This window comes from Solanum stenotomum, chromosome 8 (assembly GCF_019186545.1).
Source record: "Solanum stenotomum isolate F172 chromosome 8, ASM1918654v1, whole genome shotgun sequence".
NCBI lineage: Eukaryota > Viridiplantae > Streptophyta > Magnoliopsida > Solanales > Solanaceae > Solanum > Solanum stenotomum.
Window position 1 is genome coordinate 11,728,554 of NC_064289.1, and position 13,751 is coordinate 11,742,304.

At 30.9% G+C, this 13,751-nt stretch overlaps 2 protein-coding genes across 4 annotated transcripts; one reads left to right on the forward strand and one right to left on the reverse strand.

The window, feature by feature from the left end:
* The first annotated feature begins 1,406 nt into the window (after positions 1-1,406).
* LOC125873007 (agamous-like MADS-box protein AGL11) lies at positions 1,407-9,468 on the forward strand. Of its 2 annotated transcripts, XM_049553846.1 has the most exons (10): positions 1,491-1,582; positions 3,023-3,204; positions 6,624-6,705; positions 6,858-6,919; positions 7,037-7,136; positions 7,718-7,759; positions 7,868-7,909; positions 8,638-8,827; positions 9,155-9,179; positions 9,282-9,455. In XM_049553846.1, the coding sequence occupies exons 2-8, from the start codon at positions 3,023-3,025 to the stop codon at positions 8,824-8,826; spliced, it is 699 nt and encodes a 232-aa protein (XP_049409803.1). In that variant the 5' UTR covers positions 1,491-1,582; the 3' UTR covers position 8,827; positions 9,155-9,179; positions 9,282-9,455. The 2 variants fall into 2 exon arrangements, with proteins under 2 accessions (XP_049409802.1, XP_049409803.1); XM_049553845.1 differs by lacking the exon at positions 9,155-9,179 and having other exon boundaries at positions 1,407-1,582; positions 9,282-9,468.
* A 440-nt stretch (positions 9,469-9,908) lies between these two features.
* On the reverse strand, positions 9,909-13,751 carry LOC125873005 (protein yippee-like At4g27745). 2 transcript variants are annotated; one of them, XM_049553843.1, is made up of 7 exons: positions 13,526-13,751; positions 12,742-13,013; positions 12,205-12,369; positions 11,985-12,116; positions 11,014-11,158; positions 10,313-10,392; positions 9,909-10,203 (listed from the first exon to the last, which is right to left on the reverse strand). In XM_049553843.1, exons 1-7 carry the CDS (start codon positions 13,749-13,751, stop codon positions 9,976-9,978), a joined length of 1,248 nt encoding a protein of 415 aa, XP_049409800.1. In that variant the 3' UTR covers positions 9,909-9,975. The 2 variants fall into 2 exon arrangements, with proteins under 2 accessions (XP_049409800.1, XP_049409801.1); XM_049553844.1 differs by lacking the exons at positions 11,014-11,158; positions 11,985-12,116; positions 12,205-12,369; positions 12,742-13,013; positions 13,526-13,751 and having other exon boundaries at positions 10,313-10,405.

The following is a 13,751-nucleotide window of genomic DNA, read 5'->3' on the forward strand; positions in this document are numbered from 1 at the left end:
TATTAACTCTTTAAAAAAATGGTGAAAAGTCATCGTCTATAATTAATTACGTGATTTGGAAAGTGTACAAACTAAGATCCTCCAATTCTGATGAAAGGAAATATAAACTAATGGTATGTTTGATATGATGAGAAATAAATGATTTATTTTAAGATTTAGTAATTAGTATTTAGTACATAGGTAAAAAATATTTACATATAATTATATATGCAAATAATATGAAAGGTGTGGGTGTGAGGGAGGGATAGAGTGTGTTGGATGACGGACTGAAATATAACTTACGGAAATTTTATTTTTTACTACTTTTGGAAATCATTTTATTTATTTTTTATTTTCAAGAAAAGTCATTACCTTTATTATTAGTTTTTTTTTTTTTAATATTGACCAATCAGACATTAACAAAAATTGAGAAAAACATAATCACATCGCACGAAAATTGCTTGATTCTGTCTTAATTAAGCATATACCTGCTGATTGAATTCTATGTGGAACTCAACAAATCAACCCTAACTTTCATTTCTACGTACAGTTTCACAAAACCCTAAAAAGTCAAACCTTCACTCTATCTTCAATTGATATTCGGGAGCGGATTTAAAATTTTAATTTCATGAGTTAAACATTTTAAGATGTTTAATATTGAGTTAATTATATTTTTAAAGTTATAATTCATGTAACTGCTAATTTAAAATAAAATTTACCTATAAATTTATGCATCATCAAAATGTATGATTTCAATTGAACATGTATCCTCTCCTAGATGCAATATAAATTTATATCATCAAATTAAATTACTTCAAGTTTAACAAAAATATTATTCTTAAATCTCAAGCAAATTGATATTAATTATATGAATCTTTACCATGAATTCAGACGTAGAATTAATATTTATTTTTTAAAAAAAACAAAATTTATATATATCAAACCTCATTAAAAAAAATTATTAAATATTTGAAAGAAAACTGTGAGAGATTTTAAATAGCAGAAGGGGCATATTAGTCAAGTAGAAACAAAAATAACACGCTTTGCAATAATTGGTGAAATTTTAGTCTGCAATAAACAAGCCCATACCACCACGTCTGGTTTATATCTGGAAAAAAGCCATTTGAATGTCATTTTCTTGGCCAGCCATCTATATTATCTCTCTTCACTTTAATTTTGAGTGATACTCTGTTCGTCCATCTTTACTTGTTCATATTTGACTCAATGCACATCTTTTAGAAAATAATAAATCGAAAAGTAATTTTACTATATCATCGATTGTCACCCCATACGTCATCTAAATGTTGGAAAACAAATTAATCAAAGGTAAATAAATAGATACAAAATGGTAATTATCTCTCGTGTTTTTCAAACAGGGCAAATATTTTTAGTATAGTGGCCAAATAAAAATGGACGGAGGGTGCAGTGGGTGAAAGTTAGGGTAAGTAGGGATATATATAAAAAGAAAGAAAAGCATATAAGAATTGTGTTTTTTCTTCATTGATCAGTGTACAAATAAGAAGTCTTTGGAAGTTGTGTGAGTTTTCCGAAAGCCTTTGAAGTTCGCCGGAAAATAGCAATATTTTCAATTCAAGCCAATCAGGTCTATTACGTTCATATTTTACGTAGCATCAAATTTTAGAAAGAAAAAAAATATATGAAAAAACTTAAATTTCCCTTTCTTCCATGCATTTTTTTTTTTTTTTTTTGCAGATTCTGAAATGTTTCTCTCTGTGTTCATTATGACAAAATTAATTTGCGTTTCGTGTGGAACTGAGTCAAGCTTTAGATCTATCTGCAAATTACATAGGTTATAGAAATATGAAAGATTTCATCAGGCGCGTGTACTTTTTTTAACCGCTCTCTAAGTTGGAGGTGAAGGGTGCTTACTATCTGAGTAACCCCCTCTTGTCATGGAAAATTTTGCTCGATCAAGAAAAAATCTCCTTGAAACATGATGATCTTGTGTGTAAGCTATGTTTACACAAGATTTTTTTAATTTGTGTGCATCTTTTCTTGCATATACATGAGTCATTTATATATGGTGAGGGAAAAAAAAGGAATTGGAAAAACATTTGTACTACTTTTTATTATACTTGGAGGTAGCTTCTCCCAAGAAAATAAAAATTTAATTCTTCTAATACTAATTAATTTGGATGATTATGTGAGTTATTATTGCTTAAATTCTTGTATTGGATGTTTTATTTTTTAGTGAAAGAGAGATTATAGAATCATTTCTCAAATCTCTTGTTTTAAATTTCTTCTTTGTTTAATCTCTTGGAATCCTTAGTTCTACACATGCACGTCTTTTTCTATGAGGTGTTTTAGAGATACATATAACTATTTGTCCGTCGTTAATTTCTATTTTTTAATACTACTTTTTTTAAAATCTAATTTGGAGCAATTCTCCAAGAAAGAACAAGTTCCAAACATTGATTTGGATTATATATTTTTTTATTTACTACATCCAACATGGAGGTACTTCTGCTTCATCTTTCGTTTATTTATTTATTTATACCTAACTATCTCTTTAATTTCTACTGAATGGAAGAAAAAAATGATGAGTTATTGCTTAGATTCTTGTATTGAAAGCGTTTTAGCTAGCGTTTTTTCATAAATTTAATTGAAATTTTAAAAAAATTATTGAAGATGTGTTAAAGAATAAATTTTTGAACTCTTTTGGAATAAATAAATAAAATTATGCGAGTATGAGTGAAGTTCATCCCAAAAACTGATTTGGGCAAATTTTTGGAGTTTGAAGTGAAGATAGTAAATTGTCAAAAAAATAACCAAATTTCATGTAGAAACAATATTTTTTATTTTTTTTAAAAAAAAACTCTATGATCCAATTTTAGTTCATGTCTTGAGAGTGAGATTTCTTGTTGTAAATTTCTACTACTTTTTCTCTTGTTATAGACATATGTCCCCTTTATTCATTACTCTCAAAATTAAAACATAGGTGTTAATTGATTATATATTAATGTGTAACATTCACATGATCATCATCCTCTTTTATGTGGTTAATTAATGAATACTATGACAGATGGGAAGAGGAAAGATAGAGATAAAGAGGATAGAGAACAACACAAACAGGCAGGTTACATTTTGCAAGAGGAGAAATGGATTGTTGAAGAAAGCCTATGAACTCTCTGTTCTCTGTGAAGCTGAGATTGCTCTTATTGTTTTCTCCACCCGTGGACGCGTCTATGAATACTCTAACAACAAGTAATTTCTTCTACTTATTCATCTTCGTGCAGTGTGTATACTTAAATTGTACTAATTCGCGGTGGTGTAGATCCCTACCTCGTTATATACCATATAATATATGGACATAATATGTCATTTCATTAGCATCCACTTCTTTCTTGATATTAGTGTAATCATTCGCCTATATCTTGATATCTAAAATCTGAATTATTTTTTTGTTAGTACATAAAATAATTGAGATGTAGAAAAATTCTTACTCGTTTGGACTTTTGTGGTATTGATGTTCAAATTAATTAGTAGCTTGAAGGAACAAAACATATATGAACACACTGTTCCTCATAATTAATAGTAGTTGTTTCCCACACAAATGGTAGAATTGGAGGGGGAGGATGCTTCATCAACTCTTCTTGTCTTTAATTGTGTTCGGTTTATATGTTAAAAATATTATCATAAAAGAATTTATATATAATAATCTAGATAAATAATACTATGAAAGGTTGGGGGGGGGGGTTGTTGGGTACATGGGCTATGGGGAATGGAGGTTACCAGGTGGGATGAAGATTGACGACGTGTGTTGGAGGATAGATCACATAGAATGTTATTTGTGAAACTTTTTTTTCTTACTTTCACTAGAAAATTAGTCATTTTTTCTCAGTTTTAAGGGACATTTTATTTTTTTTTAAAAAGTTTGACTAACCAAAAAGGAGAAAATTAAAAAAACAATAAAATAGAAAACATTTTCCTCCATATCGAAAATATCCTATATGATGTATGTCGGTCAACACAGTACCTAAGTCACAAAAGATTAATAAGAAAAGTGATCTTGGGCCTAATTAACTTTACCTCAAAGGTTAGTTTATGAGGTAAAAATTATAATAAGAATAGTGATCTAAGGTCTAATTAACTCTACCTAAAAACTTAGTTCATCAGGTAAAAACTATCCAAAATCATATAGGAAGACACATTGTAGGTACATTCACCATCAATGTGAGATACTAATACTCCTCGTACACTTATTCCTGTCAACTGAAGTGTGAATAATATAATATGAGTATCCAACATTAAATAAGTTAAGAAATGAGATGAATATGACTTTAGTATCCCAATAAAAAAAAAGGAAGGCATTCTCAGGTGATATCTAATAATAGTACTAGTGTTTTAGGAGATGTCCACACCTATAGGGCCTTACTTGCTTCTCACCTGAAAGGATTGCGAACCAGTGGGGGCGCTATTTAGGAACATACTGAAAATCATGTCTTTTAAATAAAAAAGGGGTACCTCGGGAAGAAAAATGAAGTGCGAATTTATTTCTATCTACAATGCCATGTTATATAATACGGTCTTTACAATACTTTTACTACTATATGAGCAGTTTAAATTAGTTGAATCTTTCTTAACTGATCGAAATGTATGCAATACTTGTACATTAGTGTATGTGCATCCAAGTCTGAAACTCTTTTTTTATCTGAATCTTAAGAATAAACCTCTACCCGATCAGCCCTCTATCGAAGCCTAGTTAATAACTCAATCTCAAATGCTAGTTCATGAAAATGAGATCTGCCAAAAGTTAAACCATATTAGAAGATCACATCGTTTTGAATTTTGAATAAAACACAAAATTTGCTTTTAAAAAAAGAAAATATTAATAATAAAAAAATTTGCCACATCCATCACCAGCTTGTGATATAATTAAGTGAAACAAAATGTCCTCTCATGATAAACTTTTAGATGAGACGATTTACACTTCAATATAGTAGTACCAAAGCTGTAGGTATAAGTCTTGAGTTTGAATTGTACAGTAACCAACTCACCATTATCAATTAAAAATGAATTTTTCACGTGCTTGGCTTTGCGTGTTCTCTCTAACTTTTTAAATTCTTAAATGAGATGATCTATGCACTTCAACAGCTATGATAATTCCCTGAAAGCTCGATGTGTGTGTATATATATATATACATTTACATATGCAAGAAAATGAATGAGTAGTACTAATTTTCACAAAGAATATTTATTGGTTTATACATGAAAAAGTGTAAAGGACACTCCAGATTAATAAGCACTAAAAGAAGTATTGAGAAGTCTCATCATGAGTGACTTGTGATTCATTTCCATTATGTATCATTGTGATTATTGTGTTCTTCTGTTATGAGGCCTTTTTGTTTCCTCTTGTAGCGTATGCATTATAAAGTTCTCCTGCTTTGGTTTGTATCTATTCTAGTTCTAGTCAATATATATGTTCTCTCTTCACTTTTATGTCTATATATTAATTAAAAAGTTGAGCATTGTACTTCTCCCATATATAAGGTCTTCCTTTTGCATGTATATGGAAAATTAATGCCTTTTTAAACATTAAAAAAAGTACATATTATTATCACCCTAAAGTGTAAAAAGATGTAATTCCAAAGATAGTGCAACATAAAAGGAGGGAAGAGAAATCTTCAAAAATTACATCATCACAAATTTCATTTTCTTATCAATGCTTTATATATAAGTAAATCATTCTCTTGTTTTTATTTGTTTCCATTACTAGCTTTTGGTTTCATTGACATGATCTTTTTATGCAACAAAAAGTAATAGTACTAATTTATGTGGCATTGTTTGAATTTTGATAGTCAAACTTTTTATTTTTAAGACTGAATTCAAACTTATAATTTTTAAGTGTTTTATAATAAAATTTACATATTTGAAAATTAGGTTAAAAGTATGATAAGTCACAATAATTAACGGTATGATTTAATTTCAATGTGGATAGAGATGACTGGAGGATTTTTTTTAAAAAAGTTTAATGCATAAATAATCTTTTTAAATTGTTGGTCAATTTTATTAGATACTGGAACAATGACTTATTTTAATTGAACACCTGGAAATATATATGATAAAATATTTTTATTAAACACTTTCCATTTAAATTTTAAAAAATGAATTTTGGACATGTGTATTGTTCTATTAAGTTAACTACTTAAAATATATCACCTTATTTAATTACACATTAATCTCAATAAATCGATCCAATATATGAAATTAAACCGAGTTAATTATTATATATATAGTACAATACATTATGAAATGATAAGTATCAATCATCCAAACAAGCTATAAGATATTAACTCAACTTATAAATCTGGCTCAAGTAACTTTTACTCCTTCCTTTATCACAATTTATGTGTAATACTAGTACTCTAGATCTTCCTTTTTAGTTATCCCAAAAGAATGTCAGGATATATATTATTTTAAAATAATATTTAATTTTAAATTCTCAACATATCATTAATAAGATGATTTATAATCGTATAAATAAATGTATATGACTTATTTAGATTAACGTTTTAGAAGTGTTAGATTTTTTTCCTCTCAAATTGTGTTCCTTTTTTTTTTTTTTTGTATTTTCTATTTTCAAATATTTTATTGTTTATAAAGTAAACTTTTGGTATACACAGCATTAAGGCAACTATTGACCGATACAAGAAGGCAACTGCTGAAACCTCCAATGCTTGCACCACTCAAGAGCTCAATGCTCAGGTAATTAATTAAGCAAAACCCTTAGTACTAATAACTTTTTGATGCTAAACAATTAGAATTCGTCACTAATTCTATTTCGCGATGGATTATAAAAAAACAAATTATTAGCTATATCACACAAATTTATATTGTTTTGGCTATCATGTATGTAGTTTTATCAACAAGAATCAAAAAAGCTGCGCCAACAGATACAAATGATGCAGAATTCAAACAGGTAACGCTATAATTAATTCAATAAATTAAATTAGAGATGAATTTTAAAACTAATTCCATTAATCGTTTTCTAAAAAGTTATATACATAAAATATTATATATACATATCCACGTGTAGGCATCTGGTTGGTGAAGGGTTAAGTTGTTTGAACGTAAGAGAGCTGAAGCAGTTGGAAAATAGACTTGAACGAGGCATCAGTAGAATCAGATCAAAAAAGGTATATTTGTAAAATTGTTAGCTAGGACTATTAAAATATTGTTGTAATTATATACTATTGCATTGTTTGGAGTTGCAAACAATACATATTTTTCTTTACGCATTATGACAAGATTATTTCATGAAAATATGACTCGCCTGACATGCTTCAAGCCATTTGGATCTGCTCACATATAGTCCAAGGCCCTAAATTGAGTAATGGGAAACCTTGCCCTTTTTGTTGTTATTTTTTTTTTTTTTTGATATGTCATATAGAGAAAGGAAACAAAAAGTTTGATATTATTTTTGTTTGGTAATTGAATGAATTATAAGAAAACAAATAAATTAATTGAAACTTGATAAGAGTTGAGCACATGGGATATGATCCATTGTTTAGTCCATCGTGATACAACTCATCTCAGCCCAAATAACCTTTGAATGGATTAACGATCCGCTCATTTATTAACTTAACTCATTGTAATCCGATCTATCTTTTGACAACATTACATGTAGTGACAATGTTAGCCTAAGTAGCAAAATATTTATGTTGATCATACAAATCCTCATAACAATAGCTTTGATGTTTGTTATGTGGTTGAACAGCATGAGATGATACTGGCTGAAACTGAGAATTTGCAGAAGAGGGTAATAATTTATTGAAACTTGTTTTTATCCTTTTTGTGTTTTGGGTTCAGACCAATTAATATCACTATGTTTGGCACATTATAATCTTTCAATTTGCTGTTTTAATAGGAAATTCTACTGGAACAGGAGAATGCATTCCTTAGATCAAAGGTACTTTTAATTAGTAACACACATTTCTTTTAAATTAGTAACTAAGAAAAAGAATACATTTTTTATATTTATGGATAGACTTAATTAATACATCAATAATCACTTAAACTTGTTAGTATATTTATTTAGACACTTGAACTATGGTCTATTCCACTTAAGCAACTGAACACGATAAAGTGTTCCTAATTATTTTAGATACTTCTGGTTCAACTTTTTTTACTAACGTTTGCATGTGTTCTTAATTGTATATTTGGTAATTAAGTTAATCACAGAATATGTCATTTCATTTTAATTATACGCATCAACCTTAATTGAATCATGCATGCTTAAGACTTTGTTACTTATTGAGGCTAATGCATGTAATTTAAGCCAGCAGTGACACTTTTTAAGGGATCAACTTCTCCATATAATTGACACTTAGAGAATATTCCCAAAAGTTATTAAAGTGTCAAATAGAAACACTTTATCATATGTTCATGTGCTCAATTAGAACAAACAGGAGTTTGTTTAAATGAAGTTGACATACATTTTTTCCCCAAAATTGCAAATTTTCATTTAGTTACTTTAGTATTATTAATATTATTACTTTAAGAAAAAAATGGGGATAGGGAAAGGGAGGTGGGGAGGGGATTATAAGGTGGAAAATCAAACTTTTGCCAATAAGGTGGGAGTTTTCCCATTTAGTTATTTTCTCTCATGGAGATTACTGAAAATATTATTGCTTTCAGATAGCAGAAAATGAGAGGCTTCAGGAATTAAGCATGATGCCAGCAGCAGGAGGACAAGAGTACAGTGCAATACAGCAATATTTAGCAAGAAATATGCTTCAACTTAATATGATGGAAGGCCAAGGTGTCTCTTCTTATGATCCATTGCCTCCTCCTCATCATGACAAGAAGTCCCTTGAACTTCAGTAGAGTATGCACTCTTCACTTCCTCAAACAAAGATCTTTACATTATCACTATTAATTTTTTTTGTTCAAGTTATATACACTGTTAGTGTAATTAAGTGAAGTGTTGCACTATCAAGTCACATCTACATGTCATATCAAGTAACCTATCTTATTTTCAAGATACAAATATCACAATTCAAGTAGTATCATTTAGGTGACAAAGCCCACAATTTGAGCCAAGAGTCTTTCAAAAATAGTCTCTCTACCTTTATGAGGTAGGGGTAAGATCTGCGTACACTCTACCCTCTTCAGATCCACTCGTGGAATTTCACCAGATATGTTCTTATTGTAGATAATGTAAAAGATTTACACCAATGGTATATATAACTTGAATATTTTTTTGTTGCAAAACTAAGCTCAAAATGTATGTTTGAACATACCTGTTTCTCCACTGATGATTCGAGTTTCTTTTGATGCAGATAAAATCCCCAGCAAAAGCTTTGAGAATTTTACAAAAGAAATTTAATGTCTACAACTTATGAAGTAATCTCTGATGATTGTATGTTACTTAAATTAGTACCTTATTTTGTGTATTTGAATTGTTTGTTTTAGGATTTGTAAGAAATTTGAACTTATGATGAGCTTAGAAAGTATGTTGAAGTTCACTCTTTATATGCCTTTGAGAAACTATAGCCCTCAAATCAATAGAGATATATAGGCACTGATAAACTAGCAAATCCGGCTTGTACGGAAGGAGTACATATATACTTTCTGAAGATAATCGCGAATACAGAAAGAATTTATGAAACAAAAGTAACAAAATCAGTGAATTATGAGGTACAAAAGATGTTATAACGTGAAACGAAAGTGACAATACGGATGTTGATGATNTCAAATAGAAAGAGGCACTGATAAACCAGAAATTATGGCTTGTACGGAATGAGTACATATATACTTTCTGAAGATAATCGCGAATACAGAAAGAATTTATGAAACAAAAGTAACAAAATCAGTGAATTATGAGGAACAAAAGATGTTATAACGTGAAACGAAAGTGACAATACGGATGTTGATGATTCTGATGGAAAGTTAGGTAGAGTGAAAGCTCAGAGACAGGAAAAAATACTTTGCATCAAAGTACTGACATAAAATAAAAAAGACTATGGTTATGAGTTACCAATTGTCTTTAACAATTTTGCATAGCTCGAGTATGAATTTCCCTTCCTTGTACTTCTGCGATGGCTCAACAGCTTTTTCATACTTCCAGCCCAATACCTCGTTGCAATCCACACAGTATATGTCAGCAATTGTGTGAAGACCAGTTGTGAGACGTTTTTCTTCATTGGTTCCAACAACAACATTTCTCACATGAGCAAAAAGGAAAGCCTTGCCTTTCTTTGACTGAAAAACAGGTATTTATTTTTTCTACAGTTAATGGACAGAAACCAGACGATCACAGATAAAGTGCATGAAATCTAGTAACTATATATGGGCAGATGAAATCGTTCACCTGGAAGTTGGTAGAGATGATATCATCGTGAAATGAGACATGTCTTCGACATTTGTAGCAGCTGTAAGAGCGATGTTTGACTAATTCATCCATCCAACAAAACCGTAAGACAAGAGTTAATACTTTACACTAGGACAACAGGACACAAAGAATAAGCCAAACTTAGAGGAAATGAGAATGATCCAGAAATCTGTACTAGTTTAAACTTACAAGGCGGCAACACAAACTCTGTAAATTTTCCTTTCAGGATTGTTATTATTTGAAAGCTTTCCCTCTAGCTAGCAAAAGAACTCTAAAAAACTTGACTATACCAGCAAATGTCGCATGCCAATGAAAACTTCCCTCAGTACCACAGTCTATAATATATTGCCAAAGTACTCCGATTCATTCTCAAAATTCAAGCTCCAAATAATTGAACGAACTATATATTATACGCATGTTATGAGTAATCTTAAAGTCTCATGAAGACAATAAGCAAGAAGGAACTTAAGAAGTACGTTGAGTTCAGTATTCATTAGCAATTAATAAACAATCTGGCCCAAGTAGATAGAAATAGGCACTGATAGAAATCCAAGAAAGTATCATTTTCTAACCAACATATCTTCCTTTTAGAGTATGAAGAGGGTAGAAAAGATTGCAAAAGTAATCGAAGTTCTAGTTCTTCCAAAATCACGTCAACAACTAATAGAATAGACACTGACCTGTGAGCTCCTCAGTCTCTCTTTGAGCTTTCTCTAAGCTATCTTTCAATTCACGAATTTTGCTTTCTGCCTCTAACCGAGCAGTACGCTCCTCCTCCAACTGCTTTTCAAGACTATGCATGGTATTGTTCATCTTAGATTCAACCTGTCAAATATGTACAGATAGGTCCATAAAATGCTCAAGTGCACTATCAAGAAATAAGATGAACTACCTAATTCATAGACCATGGCCAAAAACTAGAATTAGTTATGAGTCAAATAATATTTACTTCGTATAAGGAATTTCCCAAATTAAACTTTTAGCATTTACAAATAGAAAAATCTAATATTCATGTTTGACAATACTTTTGAATGCAATTTACAAATAGATAAATTTCTTGATGAACAAAATTCAATTGATTTCATACCAAAATTTGCAAATTGACTCTCACAAGAGACTGTTGAAAGTCGAAACTGACATCAGATATCAATGTAGCTGGTGAAAATGATTTCTGCAATTAATGTCTCTCAGAACCGAGAACGTATTGTGCTAGAACAAAAGCAATTTAACAGTCTCACTTTTTTAGTCTGCTTCTCTCTGTGAAAACAGAAAATCATATCTTTCAGTGATGTCCCACCGCTTATTAGACGTAGAATATCTTAAAAAGGAAAAAAAGAGAGGCCAATCTAGCAACATGAGAGCATAAACTTAAGGAGCTTAGAAAGTAGGCACAAGCTTGTTTCTTCAAACTATAATTCTCTGCATGCTAAACTTGCTCTAGCAAAATGCAGACACAAGTAACAATCTCAAACTTCTTTAATGATATATTTCAACTACGATGGAAACTAATGCATTCTAAACAAATTGATGATTATAGTTACAGGCTCAATCCAGAAATTTAGGATATGATAGCTGAGGTTTTATTTTAACAATGACAGCTGATGTTTTCAAATGAAAACTGAAGCAAAAGTGTGTCAACAGTGGTACCTACCATTTTAGTTATTCGCCTTTGTTGCTCCACGAAAGAGAACCTCTGCAGTTGTTCCTTCAACTCAGTTACCCCTTGCTTTAAATCTCCGAGCAATGAATTAACCTCCACTGAATCATTACGAAGCTTCATCTTCTATAAATGAGGAGATGAAAAGATAGGTAATTGCTGCCCTTCTCCACATTAAGAAAATCTAACAAATTAGTTAATGTTGTATACATACCTTTACTTCCTCAAATAATTCACTCGTATATGGTTTTCCACCTGTCGTTTGTACAACCATATTCACATGGAAAAGAAGTTCCCTCAATTGTTCAGCTTTCTTCGCTGGATCTTCAGTTTTATTGTCGAAAAGCACTTGTCTATTCCCACACATCTTAAGAACTTCCTGCAATGGTAGGAAGAACTAATTTTGGAACGATTTACACATTCTTGAGCATGCAAAGGTAAAAATAGTAACGGACAAATGGGAGTATTTTTAAATACAAAACTATGACAATTCTCTAGTAGATTCATCCCACAAACTGAAAACATTTAGCTACAGAAGGAAAAAGAATTGTCATGAGCCAATAAAAAATCTTCGTTAGCTGAATATAACCATTGAAGATCAAGAAATCATCCAAAATTAGAATAAAATGAAGAAGCCTCTTAAGTAGACGAATGCTAAAACGCCTGTATATTAGTTAGTAGAATCAGTCAGCTTATTCCAAAGGATATGGTGCAAATACATTAAACAATAAATCTCTGCACGGGACTTTACCTTTAAATCATCGGGACAGGAATGATCTAAGTGATCATTCAAAGAGTCATTATCTTCGAGCTTATCCCCTCCAGTGTAGACCACAATCATGTAATCACTAATTTTGGTCTCAAAGAGTTTCTTAAAGTACTGGATAATAGCCTGTTCTTCTTTTGAAAAGCTAGTTCGTACAGACAAAACAAAAAGAACAGTGTGGACACCATCATTGGCCAAATCAATGCATCTACCAATTTCATTTCCAACTAATCCAGATTCAGCATTAAAATCAAATGCTGCATTTTCCTCAAGGCACAGACTAAGCTATCAGTGTCTTTACAGATTATCTGACGGATATAAGAAATAGAGAAGCAAGATTCAGCAAATTCATGTTATCTTTACTAGGCAAATTTCCTATGATGGTATTCACTTTTCCCATATCCTAAACTCTAAAGACATTCTTTTTGCAAATGTAATGCACCATATGTTATCAAATTACTCTACTTATCCATCCATAGCTTGTTTCAAGTATGCTACAACAACAACAACAAACCCAGTGTCATTCCACAAGCGGGGGGGTTTGAGGAAGGTACGTACGTACACAGCCTTACCTTTACCTTGTGAAGGTTGAGAGACTGTTTCAGATAGACCCTTGGCGTTTCAAGGTATAATAGGAATTGTTAATCACACACATTAAATAATTGACTCTACACTTCTCTTAGAATTAAATTGACTTCAAGATTTTAGTTAACACATAACAGTAAAAAAACGAGATCATTTATAATTAACATAAAACAATTGACCGTACCAGGGGTATCGATGACATCAAGAATCTGTCCATCTTCTAATCGAGTCCTCTGTATTTCACAAGTTCTTGTAACAGCACCAAAGCTAGACCTCAATTGGAATGCATTTCTACCAAGAATGCTATTGCCCGTGGCACTTTTTCCTTCACCTATACACCCAATCATAAGTAGTGTCTGAGCTTCATTTGCAATAAACTCCCAATCATCACTGACTGAACTTCCTCCCAT